We start from the raw sequence: 24191 nt of genomic DNA on the forward strand, positions 1-24191 counted from the left end.
CGGAGGGGAGACCGGGGACAGAGGAACGTGCTGCTCAGTGCAGTGTGAACAGGGTTGTACCGCATGTGAGGCGCAGAGGCCGGAGGGGAGACCGGGGACAGAGGAACGTGCTGCTCAGTGCAGTGTGAACAGGGCTGTACCGCATGTGAGGCGCAGAGGCCGGAGGGGAGACCGGGGACAGCGGAACGTGCTGCTCAGTGCAGTGTGAACAGGGCTGTACCGCATGTGAGGCGCAGAGGACGGAGGGGAGACCGGGGACAGCGGAACGTGCGGCTCAGTGCAGTGTGAACAGGGCTGTACCGCATGTGAGGCGCAGAGGACGGAGGGGAGACCGGGGACAGCGGAACGTGCGGCTCAGTGCAGTGTGAACAGGGCTGTACCGCATGTGAGGCGCAGAGGCTAGAGGGGAGACCGGGGACAGCGGAACGTGCTGCTCAGTGCAGTGTGAACAGGGCTGTATCGCATGTGAGGCGCAGAGGCTGGAGGGGAGACCGGGGACAGCGGAATGTGCTGCTCAGTGCAGTGTGAATAGGGCTGTACCGCATGTGAGGCGCAGAGGACGGAGGGGAGACCGGGGACAACGGAACGTGCTGCTCTGTGCAGTGTGAACAGGGCTATACCGCATGTGAGGCGCGGAGGCCGGAGGGGAGACCGGGGACAGAGGAACATGCTGCTCAGTGCAGTGTGAACAGGGTTGTACCGCATGTGAGGCGCAGAGGCCGGAGGGGAGACCGGGGACAGAGGAACGTGCGGCTCAGTGCAGTGTGAACAGGGCTGTATCGCATGTGAGGCGCAGAGGACGGAGGGGAGACCGGGGACAGCGGAACGTGCTGCTCAGTGCAGTGTGAAGTAGGCAGGGTCAGGTTTCAGGATGACCCTATTCTCTAAAATATGAGGTAGGGCTTGAATGTCACTCACCCTGCGGGCTGATGTCAGCACCGCTAGAAGGACCATCTTAAGAGATAGGAATTTAAGAGCTCAAAAGGTGGAACTAGTGAGGGCTGACAACACTAAACTCAGATCCCACGTTGGTAATTTCTGTCTAGTGATGGGCTTAGATCTAGCAGAGGCTGTAATGAATCTAGGTACCCAAGGATTGCCCGCCACATCATTATGCAGGGCTCCTAATGCGGCCACCTGAACCTTTAACCCCTATCCAACATTGGGCGTAATAATACGCTGATGTCGGAATCACTCTTTGATGTGGGCTCCGGTGCTGAGCCCACATCTTTCCTGGCACGTCAGCTGTTTTCAACAGCTAACGTGCCTCTAACGGCCACGGGTGGAATTGCAATCCACCCAAGGCTGTTAACTAGTTAAATGCCGCTGTCAATCTCTGACAGTGGCATTTAACTCGTTTTCCAGAAGCACACCGGAAACTACCCCCATTGGTAACCCCGTCACGTGATCGCGGGTCACCAATGGGTTGGCATGACAACCAGGTCTCCAGCAGACCTCTGTTTGTCATAGGCAGATTGCTAATGAGTAATTCCGCTACAAACAGGGGATCTCTGATCGTCTGTATGTAGCAGGGGCGATCGTGTTATAGCAGCTTCTAGTCTCCCATGGAGATTTTTTTTTTTTTTCTACTTTTGGCATGCATAAGGTTTTTAAAAAGATTATAAAAATTCAAAGTTCAAATCACCCCCCTTTCACCCCATTCAAAATAAAATGGAAAAAAAAAAAAATCACACACATTTGGTATCATCGTTCAGAATCGCCCAATCAATATAAAAAAAAAAAAAAGTTAACCTGTTGGCTAAACGGTGTAACTAATAAAAAATTCAAAACGACAATTACTTTTTTTGGTCGCCACAACATTGCATTGTATTCTTGATTTTCCTCAGGACCCTGGGGGATCAGGATGACCAGGGGTGGGGATGTAGGCCAGATACTGATTCCATGGGATCATGAAGGCATCTAGATCTTGAGGATTCCCTCTGGGATCTATAGACCAAAAGGACTCTACCCTTTTGTTCTGACTGTTGGCAAAGAGATCTATGATAGGGAGACCACACATCTATGATCTGGCTGAATATGGACCTTTTAGAACCCATTTGCTCTTTAACTTTTTCTGGCTCAAGAAGTCTGCCTTGTAGTTCTCTAATAGATTAGGGACCTAGCTTTCCTCAATGTCGTGGAAGGGGATAGCGATGTCCTCAACACCAGCCCCATAAGTTTTTCCCCTTTGTCTTCCGGGAGGTGGCACTTGTGTTTGGGAGACTAGTACAAGCCTCAGGAACTCCTGTACCCTTTTTGGCTCCATCTTTGATTTTTAAGTTTAAGACCCATCCAAACTCTAGTTGAGCTTTGCAGTGCTGGATTGAGATGCCCATCACTAGGAAGTCGTCCAGGTAAGGGACAGTCAGGAAGTCCTGCTCCCTCTGGTGTGCCATCACTTCTGCCACCAGCTTGGTAAACACTTGAGGAGCCACCGCCAAGCCGAAAGGGAAGGATCTACGGGCTGCTTTGGAGAAGGCTGCGGATCTGGCCACCAGTCTGAGTCAGTAGATGAATCAGCCAGGAAAGCTGTGGCCCCTCGCATTAAGGGAATAGACCCTAGTATCTTATCCCTAGGTACCACCCTTGAGCTGCCTAATTGGTCTAACCAAATCATTAACATAGCTATGCAGGTTGCTGCCATCATTGGTCTTTGACTGCCCCCTGACACTTCCCAGGATCCCTTAAGGAAGGAATCTGCTCTTATCTAGCAGATCCTTCAACACCCCCAAAAAGAGAAAGGCAAATTTCCTGGAAGCTTTAGCAACAGCCACATCCAACTTCGAGGCTTTGTCCCAGGATGTGGATGGCAGATCGTCGAAAGGATATTTCCTTCTGAGGAACAGCACGGAGTTCTATCAGGTCTATCCCATTCTCTCCTAATCAGAGATTGTATCTTCTCATTAAGGAGGCCACTGACCCACGCTTCTTCTAAGACCACAAAAAAGTTTAATCCTGCACCGATATTTCAGGGCAAGGGTCCATCACTCCCATCATGGACCTTACAGCCCTAACCAGACTTTCCTCCACTGGGAAACAATGCTTCCCATCTCTTCCTCTGAACCAGTGTCTGGTAATCTGGACTACTGGTCCTGGATTCTGGACGCCTCCTGCCAGTCTTTTGTCTCTTGACACTACCCCTCTGGGAGAGGGCTTTCAACCTCCATCCTGATTAGATCTGAACTCAGAGGCAAAGTTTGGGGTCTCCTCACATAGCACCTGCTCTATGCACAATTGGCAGTCTCTTCCCCCAGGATATGGGCAAATCTTCCTTAGAGATTGGGCAACTCCTGTACTTGCTCTTAAACATTTTCCTCCTTAAGTGAGAAAGGGGGACCCCAATTACAATGTGAACTTTCACAAAGATCACGAGACATAGCTGCAGGTACTGGTTTAGGAGGGATGAGTTACTTCAATGGGCCTCTGGAGGCTCATCCACCATGCCCGAGCATGAGTAGATGTGCCACCAGAACATCCACAGCCAGGATGTAGCTTCATGCTGCCACACCGCTTTCCTTTGTCTCCTTGGTTGCTGCTGCAGTGGTGGTTCTCCCTCCAGGGCCTCCATTCCTACAGGGGGGGGGGGGGGGGGTCGCCTAAGCTGCTGGAAGCGTTAACACTTCTTGAATGCGAGCAGCCTCAACGCATCCCCAATACCTCATCCGGTTTCATAGCCAGAGGTTACTTCCTGTCATGTGGCCTGCCAGCTGTGTCAGAGTGACTGGCACATCCTCTGCTTTATCAGAGCTTGATGCCCAGAAGCCAATTCCAGAGCATGATGTGCTCTCCCCCCGCACACCCTGAATGGCCAACCTGCCCCAGTGGTTGTGACTACAGGACACCTCAACAGCCAAGGCAGGGGGCACCCCCATTGCCTGTACCAGTCTGGATGAGTCACTCTTCAGGTTCCTCATCAAGGACAAGAAACCAACAGGGAGAGGTACTGCCTTTTTATCTGGTTTCCTGTCCATGAAAGGCAGATCCTCTGTCCATGGTGCTGTCACAGGGGAAGGAGAAAATACTCTTTGGGACAGCTTAGTTGAATGCAACACTGGGCCAAGAGCTGTGATTTTTCTCACAGCACGTAGCTGTATTGTACGGTAGTGTGACTCCAACCCAACTCTAGAACTTTTGTACTTCAGTTTGTTTTACACTGTTTTAAAACTGCTCAGACACACCAAGTTCCTTTAAGTCAGCTATATTGGAGTATACACACTGTCTCACCGCCTCCTATGTGATGTATATACGTGTCTCATTGCCTCCTATGTGGTGTATGTACTGGCGTCCTGTCTTTTATGTGATGCATACACAGGAGTCTCAGAATTTACTGCAGTCTGATGTAGAGAAGATTCAGCTGTATACAATACTCCAGGTTATGATCACCGATTCAGTGATTGATGGTGATCATGAGTTCTCTGGATCCACATCTGTGAGGTAGGGTTTTGCATTCTCTGGGTGAACACCTTCAGCTATGGGTTAAACTCTGGATTTGTCTCTTCCATATAAACTATGAAACCATTAAGCTGTAAGGAGTGGCAGACTAAGCTGAGGTTGTCTAGGTTTGGAGACCCCACAGTAAGTGGCAGATTGAGTCTTGATCTGACCACCCAGACCTAGAATATATTTAGAAGTTGAGGGCTGGCAGGGGCCCAAGAACCCACAAGGATGTAATGCAGGGGAACAGGGACCATTATACCATTTGGTAGGGGTGAAGGGAGGAGGAGCTATGGTTGGGGTAAAGAGGGTGACCCTGTAACTATGCTTGGCAAATGAGCTCCCATCTCATCTAGCCATGTCTGATACCCTTCCCCCAGTTGGATTATAGTGAGCCCTGGTGATCACAAGCCCCCCAGAATGAGCACAGGAGCCATGGGCTGAGTCAAATGGTCTTTATTGAGGGCCATGCACTGCCCCCGGACAGAACGTCACTCACAAAACATGACGTGAATCACCGGCCGCATCTTCTAGTACAAAAAAGAAAATAAACTAAAAAGTCTTCAGGAATGTTGAGAAATAGTCAACTTAAATAGTGAAAAGTGCACTACGGGGGGCAACGGCGCCTCCTCCGGGGTCCTGCACAGACTTAAATAACTGCCTGTCCAAACAGAAAAAAAAAATATTAACAAGAGCAAGTATGAAAACCAAGAAATTAAAAGCCAAAGTGAAGCCTGTGGCACCTCACTGAGGGTAGGCCCCCGCCATGGCATATCCCAGCATAGAGGGAGCTGCCGCGGTGGCTGTCGCTGCGGTCGGATAGGCGTATGCTTGCTGGGCTATGCCGTTCTGCATGGCGGCTGCGTACTGTTGGGTGGCGTCGTAGCCATTCTGGTAGGTGCCGTTCTGCTGGTATGCTGCTGCGCCGTACATGTAGGAGTTTCCATTATATGACTGTGCCCCAAAGCCATTCAGGGGCTTGTTTCCAAAGTCTCTCTTGGCACCGAACCCACGGTTGTAGTTCTCCCTGTCCCCCCAACCCCGCTTGCCTGAAGAAAAGCGGTCACGGCGGTCGTTCATTCCTCCTCTGCCTCTGAAGCGCCCTGAGGAGGAAACAAGAGATGGTCAGCAACCTGAAGCAAAGGGAGACCCCCGAGATGGCCAGTCAGACCCCCCCCAGAAAAGGGAGAAGCCCTGAGACAGTCAGATTCTCCCAGAAGCAAGAGGGTGGCACAGATGGACACTCAGATCTCCCCCTAGAGGGAAGGGAGACAGAAAGATGGACAGTCCAATCACAGGGAACAGACAGGTAACAACCCCCCCCGATGGATGTTGAGATCCCCCTTGAGCAAAGGAGGACCTAAAGCAAACAGATCTTCTAGAGCAGAGTTGTACCCCAGAGCTGACATTGAGACCCCGAGTGGGCTCCCCCCATTGCACTCTGGCAGTGGCCTTACCTCGGTCCTCCACCAGCTGCAGCAGCTTGGGGTTGATAGTCTGGTTGGCTTCGCGGAGCACCGAGATCAGGTCATTGACTTGTTTCATGTTGTTGGGGGTGAAGAAGGTGTAGGCTGTGCCTGTCTTGCTGCTGCGGGCTGTCCTGCCGATGCGGTGGATGTAGTCCTCCGAGGAGTTGGGGTAGTCATAATTGATGACAAATTTCACGTCTTCGACATCTGTAAAGTGCCGCAATGTGGCGGAAGGGAAGGAGCAAGACCACCACAACAGCCAGATCAGAAAGACAAGTTAGACGGGGGCATGGCAGCAACGAGAGGGCTGGAAGGAAGCAGCATTACGGAGGGACACGTACACAGTGCAGTATCACCCGACACTCCTTACCCGACTCCCCTAACCAATATCAAGTGACGTCTGACAGCTTCTCCGCAGGTGGGTGGCCACCAAATGTGGCAGCGGGCCTCAATCATCAGAAGCTCACCCTCTTGCCAAGACCCAACCACCACGACTCCCCCCTCAGGTAATATCGGGGGAGCATTACAGGAAACTTAGGTTTTTCGGGGGTGCACACGTCTCGGCAAGAGCTCCCAAGAAGCCAGGGTTCACTTGAGAAATATGTTGCCCCAGGCAGGTCTGGACATGACGACTACGCTACAGGCGAGGGAGGATGGTGAACTACATGTGCCAGAACTCACCAATCGTGTCAACAAAAGGCTTAGAACAGAGAAACAAAAAACATCACCAAAAGGAAACTGCTCTCCCCCCGGCGGATCATGGCGCCATCCTCGCTGAAACGCGCCTCATTGCGGACGAGAAACAGCGCTGAACAGCAAGAACGCGGAGAGCACGGGATGGCGGAGCACGATGGCGGCTTATTTACAGTCTCTGCCTTTTGAAGATTACTGACACACGATGAGCGGCAATTTATCCACCTTTCTACTCGACTGGGGGCAGCCAGCCGATCTATCCTCCGTCCCCCTCGAGTCCTCCGGTTGTCATGCCTAGCCATGCCACAAGACCGCACCTTGTGAGAAACAAAACTAAAGAATTCACAGGTTAAAGAAAGCAGACGACACTTTCTTTAAGAAAAAGAATATGTAACGATACAGGAGGAACCGTGCAGAGCACAAGGCACCACAGGGGGCGCTATACTGACCTAGGCCTCGGGATGCCACATCTGTGGCAATGAGGATGGGGGACTTGCCATGCTTAAACTCTGCAAAGAATAAGAGGGAAACCATGAGGGGCAGAAATACAGAAAAGACCCCCTGGAGAAAGAGCAGGACCCCAGCTCCCTGGAGAGAGCAGCAACTCACCGTTCAGCACCCAGTCACGCTCTTGCTGACTTTTGTCACCATGAATGCCCATGGCGGGCCACCTGTAAAATGAGACAGGTCAGTACAAGCTCAGCCCAAATACCCCACTATGTTACTGCTCTTACATTATCCCCCAGAGCTGCGCTCACTATTCTGCTTACCCATCTCTACGCAGCCTCCGGGTGAGGTCATCACAGCGCCGCTTTGTCTCCACGAACACTATGGTCTTATTCTCTTTCTCACTCATGATTTCTTCCATCAGCCGGACGAGCCTAAGAGGCAGCAGGGTTAGCGGTGTGCGGGGCAGCAGGTTTAGTGGTATGAGCGTGGGGCAGCGGCAGGGGATTAGCTGTGTGCACAGGTCAGCGGCATTACTGCTCAGCATGCTGCAGTCACTCACTTGTCGTCCTTCTCGCAGTCGTTGCACACGTCCACTATCTGCAGGATGTTGTGGTTGGCGCTTAGCTCCAGCGCACCGATGTTGATGTGGACGTAGTCCTTCAGGAAGTCCTCCGCCAGCTGGCGCACCTCTTTAGGCCATGTGGCACTCCACATTAGGGTCTGTCTGTCAGGCTGCAGAGGGAGAGACTGGTTAGATCTGCACACCTTTGCCCTGGACTACCGATAGCAGTGCACTGGGGCCCCACTCACCCTGATCTGGTCCACGATCTTGCGGATCTGCGGCTCGAAGCCCATGTCCAGCATGCGGTCGGCCTCGTCCAGCACCAGATAGGTGCAGCGGTTCAGATTAGTCTTTCCGGCCTCCAGGAAGTCGATGAGCCGGCCGGGGGTGGCAATGCAGATCTCCACACCTGGGGGCATCAGATGGCATTAGCCTGGGCAGACAGGAATCCCAGCCCTGTCCAATGGGGGCAACACTCACCTCTCTCCAGGTCCCGCAGCTGTGGTCCCTTGGGGGCCCCACCATAGATACAAGTGGACTTCAGGCGACACGCCCTACCGTATTCTGCTGCCACTTGCTGCACCTGCTGTGCCAGCTCTCGGGTAGGTGCTAGCACCAGGAGCTGTGGAGGACATAGGTTTTAGAGACAATAGGAGGATGGGGTCTCTACAGGCACCCCTTACTCAGCAGGTACTTACGATTGGCCCATCTCCCCTCTGTAGGAACGGCTGGTGGTTGATGTGGACTATGCCAGGGAGCAGGTACTGTGGAGAGAAGAGGCAGGTATTATAGCCCTGGAGCACCAGACCCTAGGGGTCACCAACCCACCTCTTCCCCCCCCCCCCCCCCCCCCCAGGGTGTCACCAGCCCTCACTTACCGACAGAGTCTTCCCAGATCCAGTCATTGCAACACCAACCATGTCCAAGCCACTGAGGGCCACTGGCCAGCCCTGGCCTTGGATGGGGGTCGGCTCTGTGAAGTTCTGGCGCTTCACCACCTCCATGATACTGTCTGTAAGGGAGAAGATGAGAGTGAGCGGTGGAGAATGGGCAAGGATGAGGGAGCAGCAGAGGAGAAAATGAGAACGAGGAGGAAGAAGAGTGAGAAGCAAAGGAAAAGAGGAGGAAGAGCAGCAAGTAACAGAGAGGAGGGGAATGAGGAGAGGAGGTGTGAGGAGGCAAAAGTGGGCAGACCTGGGAAGTTGGCCTCATGGAACTGCAGGATAGGTTTGGGGCAGTTGTGGCCACGGACAGTGATCTCTTTACTCCTGCGATATTGCTCACATTCTTGCTGCAGGGAAGAGCACATGATTAGCACACAGCATGGATGAGACGAGGTGGCGGTCTACAGGCACCTTCCTCCCTCACTTACCGGACTGCGGAGCGCCACTTCTGGGGTCTCCTGGTAGAAATTCTTCTCGAACTTTGGCAGCTGCTCCAGATTCCATTTCTTCTTCACCAACCGCTCCCCCGGGTTCCCAAACTTTCCTGATGGTCCTCTGTTGCCACCAAAGCGAGGTCCTCCGCCAAACCTGAGGAAGCAGGAGAGGTGAGCAAGGAGCGTCTGCATCAACACTGCAACAAACCCCCAGCAGTGGCACTGAACACTGGTCCATCACCAACAAGACAATTCATGACCCAGAATCAGGGGATTATGACCTCTGAAGGAGGTCCCACACTGAACTGGGGACCACCAAGGAGGTCATCTGGACTTTTCACAGGCATCCAATACAGAGACAAGAGCTTGTTCTATAAATAATGAAACTATGGCAAGATCTGAGCATGAATGGACAGTGATGGGAAACAAAGGGCGTCAATAGAACACCAGTCACCATGGTGATGCACAGCGTCAGTATTGGGCCCTCTATAAACATTTTCCTGGTGTCAGACCTCAGGGTGCTTTCCTGTGAAGACAGAATTGGGACATTTCACACCTCTGATGCATTGAGGGCAGATGTCAAATGGGACCTATTTGCAGCCTGACAATTTCTATTTACTATGGTAAAGAAAAACCAAGACCCTTTAGAAATAATGTATTCATTGGTAAGGTAGCCATGGTCCAGTCACAAACCAGAAATTAGAATATCAACGTGACAGGCTGGTCTAGATATCTGATCTGCAGGCTAAGCTTATAAATTAGGCCTTAAGGCCCCGTCACACTAAGCGACTTACCAGCGATCCCGACACCGATATGAAGGTGTCAGGATCGCTGGTAAGTCGCTATGTGATCACTGGTGAGCCGTCACACAGAGCTTCACCAGCGATCAGCAGTGATGCCGAGCGCCCGGCATCGCTGGCCATCCTGTAAAAAATAGAATCAAAATAAAAAATATAGTTAGTCTCACCTTCCGATGTCCCGTTCAGCCATCCTGCCTCTACACGCTCCGGTCCCAGTGATCCTTTGCACGAATGACCGCGAGATGTCACAGTCTCGCGGGATAACAAAGTCTCACGGTCATTCATGCAAAGGATCACTGGGACCGGAGCGTGGAGAGAGGCAGGATGGCTGAACATGACGTCGGAAGGTGAGAATAACTATTTTTTACACCTGATCGCTGGTCTCCCGCCTGTCACACAGCGATGCGTGCTGGCCAGCGGGAGACCAGCGACCAAAGAAATGTCCAGAGGTTTCTTCCAGCGATCAGCGATACCGGCAGGGGGGCCGCTCGCTGATCGCTGTCACACAGCGATCTCGCTGGTGAGATCACTGTTATGTCACAAAAGTTGTGACTCAGCAGCAATCTCGCTACCGAGATTGCTTAGTGAGACGGGGCCTTTACACAAAGAAAGCTGTTCACAGACTGAGAGACAGCCAAGCTGATGTGATCCATGTCATATTCCCCCCTCCCTCAGGGAACCACATACCAGACTGCAAAGTTAGATATTTCTGTAAGTTCTCAATTTTTATTTTATAACTGTTTTGCATATTTGTATGTCACTTTATTTCCATTCTTATTGTAAGCACTGTACCTTTCCTATTAAAGCTTAAAACCAATCCTGAACCTTGTATGCTTTAAGAGAATCCATAGCTTTAGAGTGAGCTCTTGTTGATTGGCACACAGTAGTATTTCCAGGACTCATCGCCGTGTGTTCGGTGAGTGGTGGCAGCATGTATGAGAGGGGTGTGTGGTCTGTCAGGGTGATTTAGGCTCCCACTGCAGCAGAGAACAGAGGCTGAATACTGGACTGAGTGAGAGGAGATAATTAACCCTTGTAGGTGCATTCCCAAGAAGCAGGTATGTGACAGGTAATCAGAGCAGGTGGGCTCATGCTCAGACACTGGGTGTGGGGGAAACTCCACCAGTAACCAGTGCAAGGCAGTTGCAGCCAATAAAGGGAAGCAAAAGAGGAGGCTGAGATGTGACGAGAACGTGGATTTCCCCTATACAAGTCAGACGGGTGCACTAATGTTCTGTGTATAAGGACAGAACAGGTGCAGAGTGCGACCAAGGGATGGGTGATGGCAAGACACTGATCAGACTGAGGGTTATTCAGGGGAGAAACAGCCGAGAGGACAGAGCCCCCCCCCCCCCCCCGTGTAGATGAGAAGTATCAGCCGAGAGGACAGAGCCCCCCCCCCCCCCCGTGTAGATGGGAAGTATTCTTCCCCCCCCCCCCCCCCCCCTAAATATGGGGTTTTAACTGCTCTGCATGAACTCTATGGTTAGATTGTACCTCCTGCCTAACAGTGGGGGCTGATAGCAGGTAAGATAAGAAACCAAGTATCTGCCCTTGGGGATAGCAGGGCAGCAAGTAACATGTCAGGGAGGAGGCAGGGATGACGCAAGGGAGAGAGCAAAAGATAGATTCCCGGAAAACACAGAAGTGACTGCACAGCACACAGATACCAGGAACCAGAGAGACGGCAAAGATAAAGGGACAGCAACACCAAGAACATCCACAGTGACTGACCGAAAGATTACACTGTCCCCAATCTATTACTCCCCGTTATCAGCCATTACTGGGGAGGAGACTGTAGGACAGGAGACTACAATCTATTACTCCCCGTTATCAGCCATTACTGGGGAGGAGACTGTAGGACAGGAGACTACAATCTATTACTCCCCGTTATCAGCCATTACTGGGGAGGAGACTGTAGGACAGGAGACTACAATCTATTACTCCCCGTTATCAGCCATTACTGGGGGAGGAGACTGTAGGACAGGAGACTACAATCTATTACTCCCCGTTATCAGCCATTACTGGGGAGGAGACTGTAGGACAGGAGACTACAATCTATTACTCCCCGTTATCAGCCATTACTGGGGAGGAGACTGTAGGACAGGAGACTACAATCTATTACTCCCCGTTATCAGCCATTACTGGGGGAGGAGACTGTAGGACAGGAGACTACAATCTATTACTCCCCGTTATCAGCCATTACTGGGGAGGAGACTGTAGGACGGGAGACTGCAATCTATTACTCCCCGTTATCAGCCATTACTGGGGGAGGAGACTGTAGGACAGGAGACTACAATCTATTACTCCCCGTTATCAGCCATTACTGGGGGAGGAGACTGTAGGACAGGAGACTACAATCTATTACTCCCCGTTATCAGCCATTACTGGGGGAGGAGACTGTAGGACAGGAGACTACAATCTATTACTCCCCGTTATCAGCCATTACTGGGGAGGAGACTGTAGGACGGGAGACTGCAATCTATTACTCCCCGTTATCAGCCATTACTGGGGGAGGAGACTGTAGGACAGGAGACTACAATCTATTACTCCCCGTTATCAGCCATTACTGGGGGAGGAGACTGTAGGACAGGAGACTACAATCTATTACTCCCCGTTATCAGCCATTACTGGGGGAGGAGACTGTAGGACAGGAGACTACAATCTATTACTCCCCGTTATCAGCCATTACTGGGGAGGAGACTGTAGGACGGGAGACTGCAATCTATTACTCCCCGTTATCAGCCATTACTGGGGGAGGAGACTGTAGGACAGGAGACTACAATCTATTACTCCCCGTTATCAGTCATTACTGGGGGAGGAGACTGTAGGACAGGAGACTACAATCTATTACTCCCCGTTATCAGCCATTACTGGAGGAGGAGACTGTAGGACAGGAGACTACAATCTATTACTCCCCGTTATCAGTCATTACTGGGGAGGAGACTGTAGGACAGGAGACTACAATCTATTACTCCCCGTTATCAGCCATTACTGGGGGAGGAGACTGTAGGACAGGAGACTACAATCTATTACTCCCCGTTATCAGCCATTACTGGGGAGGAGACTGTAGGACAGGAGACTACAATCTATTACTCCCCGTTATCAGTCATTACTGGGGGAGGAGACTGTAGGACAGGAGACTACAATCTATTACTCCCCGTTATCAGCCATTACTGGGGGAGGAGACTGTAGGACAGGAGACTACAATCTATTACTCCCCGTTATCAGCCATTACTGGGGGAGGAGACTGTAGGACAGGAGACTACAATCTATTACTCCCCATTATCAGCCATTACTGGGGGAGGAGACTGTAGGACAGGAGACTACAATCTATTACTCCCCGTTATCAGCCATTACTGGGGGAGGAGACTGTAGGACAGGAGACTACAATCTATTACTCCCCGTTATCAGCCATTACTGGGGGAGGAGACTGTAGGACAGGAGACTACAATCTATTACTCCCCATTATCAGCCATTACTGGGGGAGGAGACTGTAGGACAGGAGACTACAATCTATTACTCCCCGTTATCAGCTATTACTGGGGGAGGAGACTGTAGGACAGGAGACTACAATCTATTACTCCCTGTTATCAGTCATTACTGGGGGAGGAGACTGTAGGACAAGAGACTGCAGTCTTACTCCCCGTTACCGGCCACGTGCAGGCAGTGAGGGGTTAATCCCACAGGTGATGACTAATTACACAAGCCCTGCGGTGACGTCATTTCGCACACCTGACGCCGGTGCTGAGTCACGTGGCCGGCTTGCCCTGTCTGCCGTGCCCGGGCTCCTCCCGCTGCCTGTGCCGCTGCTCTCGGTTTCCTCCGCCGGTCACTGAGGCGCCCAGCTGTGACCTCCAGTATATGCAGCAGGTGCGCAGCGCTCCGGTAATTACGGTAGCTGGTCTCCGCACAGCACGTGTCGCCCCTCCCCTCGCACCGCCGCCATTTTGAGAGCAGACAAAGAGCCGGCATTTTGTATATTTCCGCCGCATGGTGGAGCCTCCGCCAGTAACGGCCACGGGCGCCCGGAGCCGTCACCGAGCACGGCACAAGGCAGTAACAGTAAACACACACGGGACAAGGTTCCCGCCCAAAAAAATAAAAACCGTTAAACTCCGAAATGTAACGTAGGAGGCCGCGCTGGCGGCGGGACACTCACCCTCTGTCGCGGCCGCGGTCTCTGTCGTTGAAGCCTGGCATGTCTCCGATGTGTGGCAGGTAAACTCGATGCGGGCTGCGGATGTGCGGGGAGATGTTCACTCCGCGGATGCCGGTTATAAAGGGAGAGAAATGCCGGGAGACCACGCCTACAATGCAGCGCCGACGTACTAGATCCCTCCGCGGATGACGCTCGCGCAACAGCTCCGCCCACCGACGCCATCTTACTTATGGGCAAACATCCCCAGCTCCGTCTACAACCACCCGAAAACTGCAAAAAGCAGTAGGGGCTCCGGGGGCGAGAAAGATGTTCCCGGGGTTCGATACCGAAGAATAAGGGAGAAAAGGGTGAAGGCAGAAGAGCGCTGCCAGCAGTAAAGATGGCGGCGGAAAAGCGCGCCGCAGCCTGGTGGGAGGAGCAACTGAAGCCGGGAGGGGGATAAAAAGGAGGGCGAACGGAAACGGCGAGAAAGAGTGAGTGTGTTTGTGTGAGACTGAGTGAGAGACTGAGTGAGAGACTGAGTGAGAGACTGAGTGCTCACCTCATACACATTGATCTTATCTGATCGGCCGGGTGTCGCCGCCTGCGCCCGCTGCCGAGGTGATGAGGCCTCTCCGGCGATGCTCGCTGCCGCGGGCTATGTGCCTGGACTCTGGCTGTCACAGGCCGCCGCTCTGGACGTGATGAGTTGATCAGATATACTAGGCCGGGCTCCGGTCTGTGAGTACAGAGGCGATTCTGATCCGGTAGCGGCGGCAGTGATCAGTCCGGGGTCTGGTATCCCTCCACACACAAAATAGAAGATTCCCCAGGGGGAAAAAAAGTCCCTACAATGGTGAAAACGAGTCACCGGTTAGATCAGTGCGCAGCGGGAGTCAGTGCTGGGGTTGCTCATAACCAATCTGAGCTCAGTTTACTTGGCTGTGTTGCAGGTGCTGAGCTGAGAGATGCTCGCTGATTGGTTGCTATGGGAGGTGGTTGATGGACCCCTGGAGAGGACGATACGCAGCACAGGGCTGAGATACAGGAGAGGATGAGACGTAGGAAAAGACTACATGCAGGAGAGGCTGGGACGCAGCAGAGGGAGGAGATACAGCAGGGGCTGAGACGCAGCAGAGGGATGAGATACAGGAGAGGCAGCAGAGGGATGAGATGTTGGAAAAGACTACATACAGGAGAGGCTGGGACGCAGCAGAGGGAGGAGATACAGCAGAGGGATGAGATACAGGAGAGGCAGCAGAGGGATGAGATGTAGGAAAAGACTACATACAGGAGAGGCTGGGACGCAGCAGAGGGAGGAGATACGGCAGGGGCTGAGACGCAGCAGAGGGATGAGATGTAGGAAAATACTACATACAGGAGAGGCTGGGACGCAGCAGAGGGATGAGATACAGCAGGGGCTGAGACGCAGCAGAGGGATGAGATGTAGGAAAAGACTACATACAGGAGAGGCTGGGACGCAGCAGAGAGATGAGATACAGCAGGGGCTGAGACGCAGCAGAGGGATGAGATGTAGGAAAAGACTACATACAGGAGAGGCTGGGACGCAGCAGAGAGATGAGATACAGCAGGGGCTGAGACGCAGCAGAGGGATGAGATGTAGGAAAATACTACATACAGGAGAGGCTGGGACGCAGCAGAGGGATGAGATACAGCAGAGGGATGAGAAACAGGAGAGGCTGGGACGCAGCAGAGGGATGAGATGTAGGAAAAGACTACATACAGGAGAGGCTGGGACGCAGCAGAGGGATGAAATACAGCAGGAGGATGAGATACAGCTGAGGCACTAGAGAGTTGAGATGTAGGAAAAGACTACATATAGGAGAGTCTCAGACGCAGCAGAGGGATGAGATACAGCAGAGGCTGAGAGGCAGTAGAGAGTTGAGATGTAGGAAAACACTACAGGAGATTCTGAGATGCAGCAGAGGCTGAGAGGCACTAGAAGGATGAGATACAGCAGAGGCATTAGAAGGATGAGATACAGCAGAGGCTGAGAGGCACTAGAGGGATGAGATACAGCAGAGGCTGAGAGGCACTAGAAGGATGAGATACAGCAGAGGCTGAGAGGCATTAGAAGGTTGAGATACAGCAGAGGCTGAGAGGCACTAGAGGGATGAGATACAGCAGAGGCTGAGAGGCATTAGGATGAGATACAGCAGAGGCTGAGGCACTAGAGGGATGAGATACAGCAGAGGCTGAGAGGCACTAGAGGGATGAGATACAGCAGAGGCTGAGAGGCAGTAGAGAGTTGAGATGTAGGAAAACACTACAGGAGATTCTGAGATGCAGCAGAGGCTGAGAGGCACTAGAAGGATGAGATACAGCAGAGGCTGAGAGGCATTAGAAGGATGAGATACAGCAGAGGCTGAGAGGCACTAGAGGGATGAGATACAGCAGAGGCTGAGAGGCACTAGAAGGATGAGATACAGCAGAGGCTGAGAGGCATTAGAAGGTTGAGATACAGCAGAGGCTGAGAGGCATTAGAAGGTTGAGATACAGCAGAGGCTGAGAGGCACTAGAGGGATGAGATACAGCAGAGGCTGAGAGGCATTAGGATGAGATACAGCAGAGGCTGAGGCACTAGAGGGATGAGATACGGCTGAGGCACTAGAGGGATGAGATACAGCAGAGGCTGAGAGGCACTAGAGGGATGAGATACAGCAGAGGCTGAGAGGCACTAGAGGGATGAGATACAGCAGAGGCTGAGAGGCACTAGAGGGATGAGATACAGCAGAGGCTGAGAGGCACTAGAAGAATGAGATACAGCTGAGGCTGAGAGGCATTAGAAGGATGAGATACAGCAGAGGCTGAGAGGCACTAGAGGATGAGATGTAGGAAAACACTACATACAGGAAAGGATGAGATGCAGAAGAGGGATCAGATACAGTAGAGGACGTGATGCAGCAGAGGCTGAGACGGCTGAAGTCACACTTAACGAATAAAAATATGGTCAGCTTTCTACGGACGAGAATGGCAGAAATGTTCCCTGATCAGTGCTCCGTGTGTCCTCCGTGTGCAGTGCGAGGATGTGATTTTCTCGCATCTAGGCATCCGTGTGACATCCGTATGGCGAGATTTTATCGCCGCCTTGCAAAATGGATATAATAGATCCATGGCCTGAAATATTGGTGAAGAAATATATACAGTCTATATCTCTATTTATATAATTGCCATGTAATGTTTTCATTTCCTGTTCTGTCCAGATGTCACTGTATCCCAGAATTCCAAGCGGAGGAAGTTCACCGACCGCCATATTGGGACACCCAAGTGATGGGCGTCTCATTATGGAAACTGCTGCTGGTACTAACCTATTGTGCAGTACCACCAGCGGAACACCATCACACCACACACACACTCATACATTCACTCAGACTCACTCACATCCACACTCATACCCACTCACATTCACACACGCAGCCTCTTGCCACCAGCGGAACACCGTCGCACTGCTCCTGCGCGAATTGCGCGCAGGCGCAGTGAATCATTCAGCTGATCCCAGCAGCAGATGCGCGACATGTCTGCAGGCAGAGGAAGCCGGTCACATTAAAGGGGTTTTCCCATGAACGAAAGTTCATTTTAACAATTGTCTGTGTCTGACCGTGTACGGAGCATACCGCATCTCCTGGGCAGGGGAGGAAGCAAAAGACAATACTGACATTACAGCAGGGGATCACAGGTAAAATATTTCACTGACTGTTTTTAAACAATATTTTACCTCAAAAAATGTATCCTCTGCGATTTCCTACTGTAATGTCAGTATTGTCTTCTGCTTTCTCCCCTGCCCAGGAGCTGTGGTATGTTCTGTACACAGACACAGCGGTGAGCGAGACAGAGTACAGAGGGGAGACAGCCCAAACGGGACAGCACATGAGGGGAGAACACCGCACAGGAAGGAGAGAGACTGCAGACAAGGGGGATAGCACATGGGGTAGACAGGTCAAAGAAGAGAGTAGTGAGACACATATATATATATATATATATTTCATACAGAGCTAGATAGTATAATAGATAATAATTCAATTGTCGGCTTCTGTAAAATCATTACAGAACCCGACAGGATATGAGACATGGATTACATACAGTAAAACATTACATATCCGTTAGATTTATATATGTCCCTCACTAATAATGTTAGTAGTGTGTGTGTGTGTAAATTATTGGAGCTGTAGGTGTTAAAATAAAGGATTAATTCATGGATAAATACTGGCGTGGGCTCCCGCCCAATTTTTTCTGCCAGACCGGGCAAACCAGTGACTGAGGGCAGATATTAATAGCCTAGAGAAGGACCATGGTTATTGACCCCCTCTGGCTAAAAACACCTGCCCCCCCAGCCACCCCAGAAAAGGCACATCTGTAAGATGCGCCAATTCTGGCACTTACCCTCTCTTCCCATTGCCCTGTAGCCGGTGGCATATGGGGTAATAAGGGGTTAATGTCACCTTGCTATCGTAAGGTGACATTAAGCCTGGTTAATAATAGAGAGGTATCAAAAAGACACCTATCCATTATTAAACCACTTGTCTGAAAGGGTTAAAAAAACACATTAAGAATAAAGTCTTTTAATGAAATAAACACATTTTTCCATCTTTATTACACACCCAATCCAATCGAAGCCATCGTTCTCCTGTAAAAGAAAATCCAAAATAAAAAAGCAACAATACCCATATCTGTCCGCCGTACAGTCATGTCCCACGCCACAATCCATCTGAAGGGGTTAAATAGTTTGCAACCGGGAGCGGTGCTAATGCGACCGGCCTGGCTGTAAACCACAAAGGAATGAAGGAAAAGCTGCCTGCGCGGCCTCCCTGCCTGACTGGAGATGAACTGACTAGCATGGGAAAGTTTCTGAACATTTTCCCACGCTGTCAGTTCACCGCGGGTCAGGCGGGGAGTCAGCACAGCCTAAATGATGTCAGCGGTAGTCACTGAGGCTGCACAGACTCCCCGCCTAACCCGCGGTGAACTGACAGCATGGGAAAATGTTCAGAAACTTTCCCACACTAATCAGTTCATCTCCAGTCAGGCGGGGAGGCTGCGCAGGCAACTTTTCGCTCATTCCACATTGGTTTACAGCTGGGCCGGTTGCATTAGCACCGGTCCTGGTTGTAAGCTATTTAACCCCTTGAGATGGATTGCGGTGTGGGACATTACTGTACGGCGGACAGGTATGGGATATTGTTGCTTTTTTATTTTGGATTTTTTTACAGGAGAACGATGGCTTCGATTGGATTGGGAGTTAAATAAAGATGGAAAAAATGTAAGTTTAATTATTTCATTAAAAGTCTTTATTATTAATGTCTGGGTTTTTTTAACCCTTTCAGACTAGTGGATTAATAATGGATAGGTGTATTATTGACACCTCTCCATTATTAACCAGGCTTAATGTCACCTTACAATAGCAAGGTGACATTAACCCCTTATTACCCTATATGCCACCCGCTACTGGGCAATGGGAGGAGAGCGGGTAAGTGCCGCAATTGGCGCATCTTACAGATGCGCCTTTTCTGGGGTGGCTGGGGGGCAGATTTTTTTTTTAGCCGGGGGGGGGGACAAAAACCATGGTCCCTCTCTAGGCAATTAATATCTGCCCTCAGTCACTGGCTTGCCCTCTCTGGTGGAGAAAATAGCTCGGGAGCCCACGCTAGGCTTTTCCATGAATTAATCCTTTAATTTAACACCTACAGCTACAATATTTTACACACACACACACACACACACACACACTACTAACCTTATTAGTGAGGGTCATATAAAAATCTAACAGACTTGCAATGGTTTACCGTATGTAACCATGTCTCATATCCTGTCAGGTTCTGTAATGATTTTACAGAAGCCGACAACTGAATTTTCACCTATTCTGCTATCTACCTCTGTATGAAATATAAATATATATATATATGTGTGTGTGTGTCATTGACATGTGCATGCATGTATTCTATTTTAACCTGTCAGTGTGATTTTACAGTATCGCGCACTGAATTGCCAGCTTTTCTAAAGGACACCGGGTGCGTATTTCTCGCAAGTCACACATCTGGTCCCTGTGTAATCCATTTTTTTCTCGCCCCCATAGACTTGCATTGGCGATTCTCGGTCGTAATACGGTGCAGCATGCTGCGATTTCCTTCGCATGTATAATATGTGTGAGAAAAACACGGATGATGGGAGCTGCCCCATAGATTAACATTGGTCCGAGTGCTGTGTGATTTTTTTTATCGCATTGCACTCGTCCGAATTTCTCTCTAGTGTGACTCCGGCCAAAGGATACAGCAGAGGCTGAGACACAGCAGAGGGATGAGATACAGCACCATCTGCTGTCTCATCCTCTCCCGTGTCTCGTCATCGTCCGTATCTCGTCCTCTCCCGTATCTCGACCTCTCCTGTATTTTGTCCTCTCTCGTATCTCGTCCTCTCCTGTGTCTCGTCCTCTCCCGTATCTCATCCTCTCCTGTCTCGTCCCCTCCTGTGTCTCGTCCTCTCCCGTGTCTCGTTGCCCATATCTCGTCCTCTACTGTATTTTCTTCTCTCCCGTATCTCGTCCTCTCCTGTGTCTCGTCCTCTCCCGTGTCTCGTCCTCTCCTGTAGCTCGTCCTCTGTTGTCTAGTCCTCTCCTGTATCTCGTCCTCTCCTGTGCCTTGTCCTTTCCTGTGTCTCATCCTCTCCCGTTTCTCGTCCTATCCTGTGTCTCATCCTCTTCTGTGTCTCATCCTCTTATGTATGTCGTCCTCTCCTGCGTCTCCTCTCCCATGTCTCGTCCTCTCCCGTGACTCGTCGTCACCCTTATCTCGTCCTCTCCCGTATCTCATCCTCTCCCGTGTCTCGTCCTCTTCCGTGTCTTGTCCTCTCCCGTATCTCGTCCTCTCCCGTGTCTCGTCCTCTCCTGTGTCTTGTCCTCTCCCGTGTCTTGTCCTCTCCCGTGTCTCGTCCTCTCCCGTGTCTCGTCCTCTCCTGTGTCTCGTCCTCTCCCGTGTCTCGTCCTCTCCCGTGTCTCACCCTCTGCTGTGTCTCGTCCTCTGCTGTCTCGTCGCCTCCCATGTCTCGTCCTCTGCAGTGTCTCGTCCTCTCCCGTGTCTCGTCCTCTCCCGTATCTCGTCCTCTCCCGTGTCTCATCCTCTCCCGTGTCTCGTTCTCTCCCGTGTCTCGTCCTCTCCCGTGTCTCGTCCTCTCCCGTGTCTCGTCCTCTGCCGTGTCTCGTCCTCTCCCGTGTCTCGTCCTCTCCCGTGTCTCGTCCTCTCCCGTGTCTCGTCCTCTCCCGTGTCTCACCCTCTGCTGTGTCTCGTCCTCTGCTGTCTCGTCGCCTCCCATGTCTCGTCCTCTGCAGTGTCTCGTCCTCTCCCGTGTCTCGTCCTCTCCCGTATCTCGTCCTCTCCCGTGTCTCATCCTCTCCCGTGTCTCGTTCTCTCCCGTGTCTCGTCCTCTCCCGTGTCTCGTCCTCTCCCGTGTCTCGTCCTCTCCCGTGTCTCGTCCTCTCCCGTGTCTCGTCCTCTCACGTGTCTCGTCCTCTCACGTGTCTCATCCTCTCCCGTGTCTCGTCCTCTGCTGTGTCTCGTCCTCTCCCGTATCTCGTCCCCTCCTGTGTCTCGTCCTCTCCCGTGTCTCGTTGTCGCCCATATCTCGTCCTCTCCCGTATTTTGTTCTCTCCCGTATCTCGTCCTCTCCTGTGTCTCGTCCTCTACCATGTCTCGTTCTCTCCTGTAGCTCGTCCTCTGTTGTCTAGTCCTCTCCTGTATCTCGTCCTCTCCTGTGCCTTGTCCTCTCCTGTGTCTCGTCCTCTCCCGTTTCTCGTCCTATCCTGTCTCATCCTCTTCTGTGTCTCGTCCTCTCCTGCGTCTCCTCTCCCGTGTCTCGTCCTCTGCTGTCTCGTCCTCTCCCATGACTCGTCGTCACCTGTATCTCGTCCTCTCCCGTATCTCGTCCTCTCCCGTATCTCGTCCTCTCCCATTTCTCGTCCTCTCGGGTATCTCGTCCTCTCCTGTGTCTCGTCCTCTCCTGTGTCTTGTCCTCTCCCGTGTCCAGCGTCGGACTAGCCCACCGGAGAACCGGTGGATTCTCCGGTGGGCCCTGGCATCTGGTGGGCCCTGGCACCTGCAGGCATACAGGGCCAGCAGTTGCCTAGGGCCCCCGCTGCTCCAGGGGCCCCCAGCCAGTGGTGTGTCGCACACCATGCAGCTGCTATGGGGGCCCCTGCCAGCGGAGTAGAAGCGGGTGTCAGGAGGCAGGAGCCCCTGTCCCCGCTGCTAAAGAGAAATGAATATTCACTGCGAAGCAGTGAATATCATTTCAGGTCTCCACCCCCAGAGGCCCCGCCCCCAGCCCAGTAAGCCGCTCTGCAGACTACAGCTGTAAATCAGGGCCGGCGCCGCCCTCAGTCCTCTCTGCTCCTGACTCACAGCCAGTGCGCGATGACGTCACTACATCGCGCACCCGCTGTGTGTCTGGCAGAGGGGGCAGCTCCTGACACTGAAGTCGGGATCAGCGTGGGAGCGAGGAGGAGAGGTGAGTATTGTGTTTTTTTGTTTTTTTTTATATCTCTCTCGCTCTCTCTATCTATCTCTATCTATCTCTCTATCTCTCTTATATCTATCTATCTTTCTATCTCTATCTATTATCTATATCTATCTATCTATCTCTATCTATATCTATTATCTATATCTATCTATTTCTAAATCTATCTCTATCTATCGCTCTATCTTTCTATCTCTACATCTATCTCTATATCTATCTATGTCTATATCTTTCTATATATCTATCTATTATGTCTATCTATCTCTATATCTATCTATCTTACTCTATCTCTATATCTATTATCTCTATATTTATTATCTATCTAGCTACCATCTATATCTATCTTTATCTATATATATATATCTCTATCTAATATCTATATCTAGCTATCTCTATACCTATCTATCTATTTATCTATCCATTATCTATCTCTATATCTTTTCTCTGTATCTATCTATATCTATATCTCTCGCTATCTATCGCTCTATCTCTATATCTATCTTTATATTTATATCTATATATCTATCTCTATATCTATATCTATTTCTCTCTATATCTCTCTCTATAGCTATCTATCTATATATCTCTATATCTATCTCTCTGTATATCTATCTATCGCTCTATCTCTATATCTATCTTTCTATCTCTATATCTATATATCTATCTTTCTCTATCTATTTATCTCTATATCTTTTCTCTGTATCTATCTCTCTCTATATCTATCTCTATATATATCTAGTATCTCTATATCTATATCTATTTCTCTCTATATCTATCTATCTATCTCTATCTCTATATCTATCTCTTTGTATATCTATCTATCTTTCTATCTCTATATCTATCTATCTTTATCTATCTATTTATCTCTATCTATCTATCGCTCTATCTCTATATCTATCTTTCTATCTCTACATCTATCTCTATATCTATCTTTCTATCTATCTCTATATCTATCTATATCTATATCTATCTATTATGTCTAGCTATCTCTATTATCTATATCTACCTATCTCTATATCTTTCTATCTTACTCTATCTTTATATCTATCTGTTATCTCTATATTTATTATCTATCTTTATCTATCTATCTATTATCTATATCTATCTCTCTATCTATTTATCGATCTCTGTATCTATCTCTCTCTATATCTATCTCTCTCTCTATCTACCGCTCTCTCTATCTCTATCTATCTTTATATCTATATCTATCTATCTCTATATCTATCTATTATCTCTATATCTATCTATCTCTATATCTATCTCTATATCTATATCTGTTTCTCTCTATATCTCTATCTCTCTCTCTATAGCTATCTATATATTATCTCTATATCTATCTATCTTTATATTATCTCTATATCTATCTATCTATCTCTATATCTATCTATCTATCTATCTCTATATCTATCTGTTATCTCTATATCCATATCTATCTCTATATCTATCTATCTCTATATCTATCTTTCTATCTAACACTATATCTCTATATCTATCTCTATATCTCATTATCTATCTATCTCTATCTCTCTCTTTATCTATCTATCTATTGATCTATCCATCTATCTCTATATCTATCTCTATATCTATCTATTACATCTATCTATTATCTCTATTATCTATATCTATCTATCCATCTATCTAGCTATCTCTATCTATCTCTATATCTCTCTCTATATCTATCTATCTTTCTAACTCTATATCTGTCTATCTCTATACATATCTCTATATCTAGCTATTATCT

At 50.0% G+C, this 24191-nt stretch overlaps 1 protein-coding gene and 1 non-coding gene across 2 annotated transcripts; one reads left to right on the plus strand and one right to left on the minus strand.

Moving 5' to 3' along the window:
* Positions 1 to 4874: 4874 nt before the first annotated feature.
* On the minus strand, positions 4875 to 14185 carry DDX5 (DEAD-box helicase 5). Its single transcript, XM_073579787.1, is given in 14 exon segments — positions 4875 to 5537; positions 5892 to 6110; positions 7046 to 7105; positions 7206 to 7267; positions 7367 to 7477; positions 7606 to 7778; positions 7857 to 8017; positions 8089 to 8230; positions 8307 to 8372; positions 8487 to 8620; positions 8803 to 8899; positions 8981 to 9140; positions 13949 to 13992; positions 13994 to 14185. Coding segments are annotated over 14 exon segments (1965 nt in total). The 5' UTR covers positions 14171 to 14185; the 3' UTR covers positions 4875 to 5178.
* A 201-nt stretch (positions 14186 to 14386) lies between these two features.
* LOC141094411 (small Cajal body-specific RNA 2) lies at positions 14387 to 14695 on the plus strand. Its single transcript, XR_012233070.1, has one exon.
* Positions 14696 to 24191: the final 9496 nt, after the last annotated feature.

Source organism: Dendrobates tinctorius, unplaced genomic scaffold (genome assembly GCF_039654945.1).
Source record: "Dendrobates tinctorius isolate UK_male_01 unplaced genomic scaffold, ASM3965494v1 ptg000063l, whole genome shotgun sequence".
In the NCBI taxonomy this organism is placed as follows: Eukaryota; Metazoa; Chordata; class Amphibia; order Anura; family Dendrobatidae; genus Dendrobates; species Dendrobates tinctorius.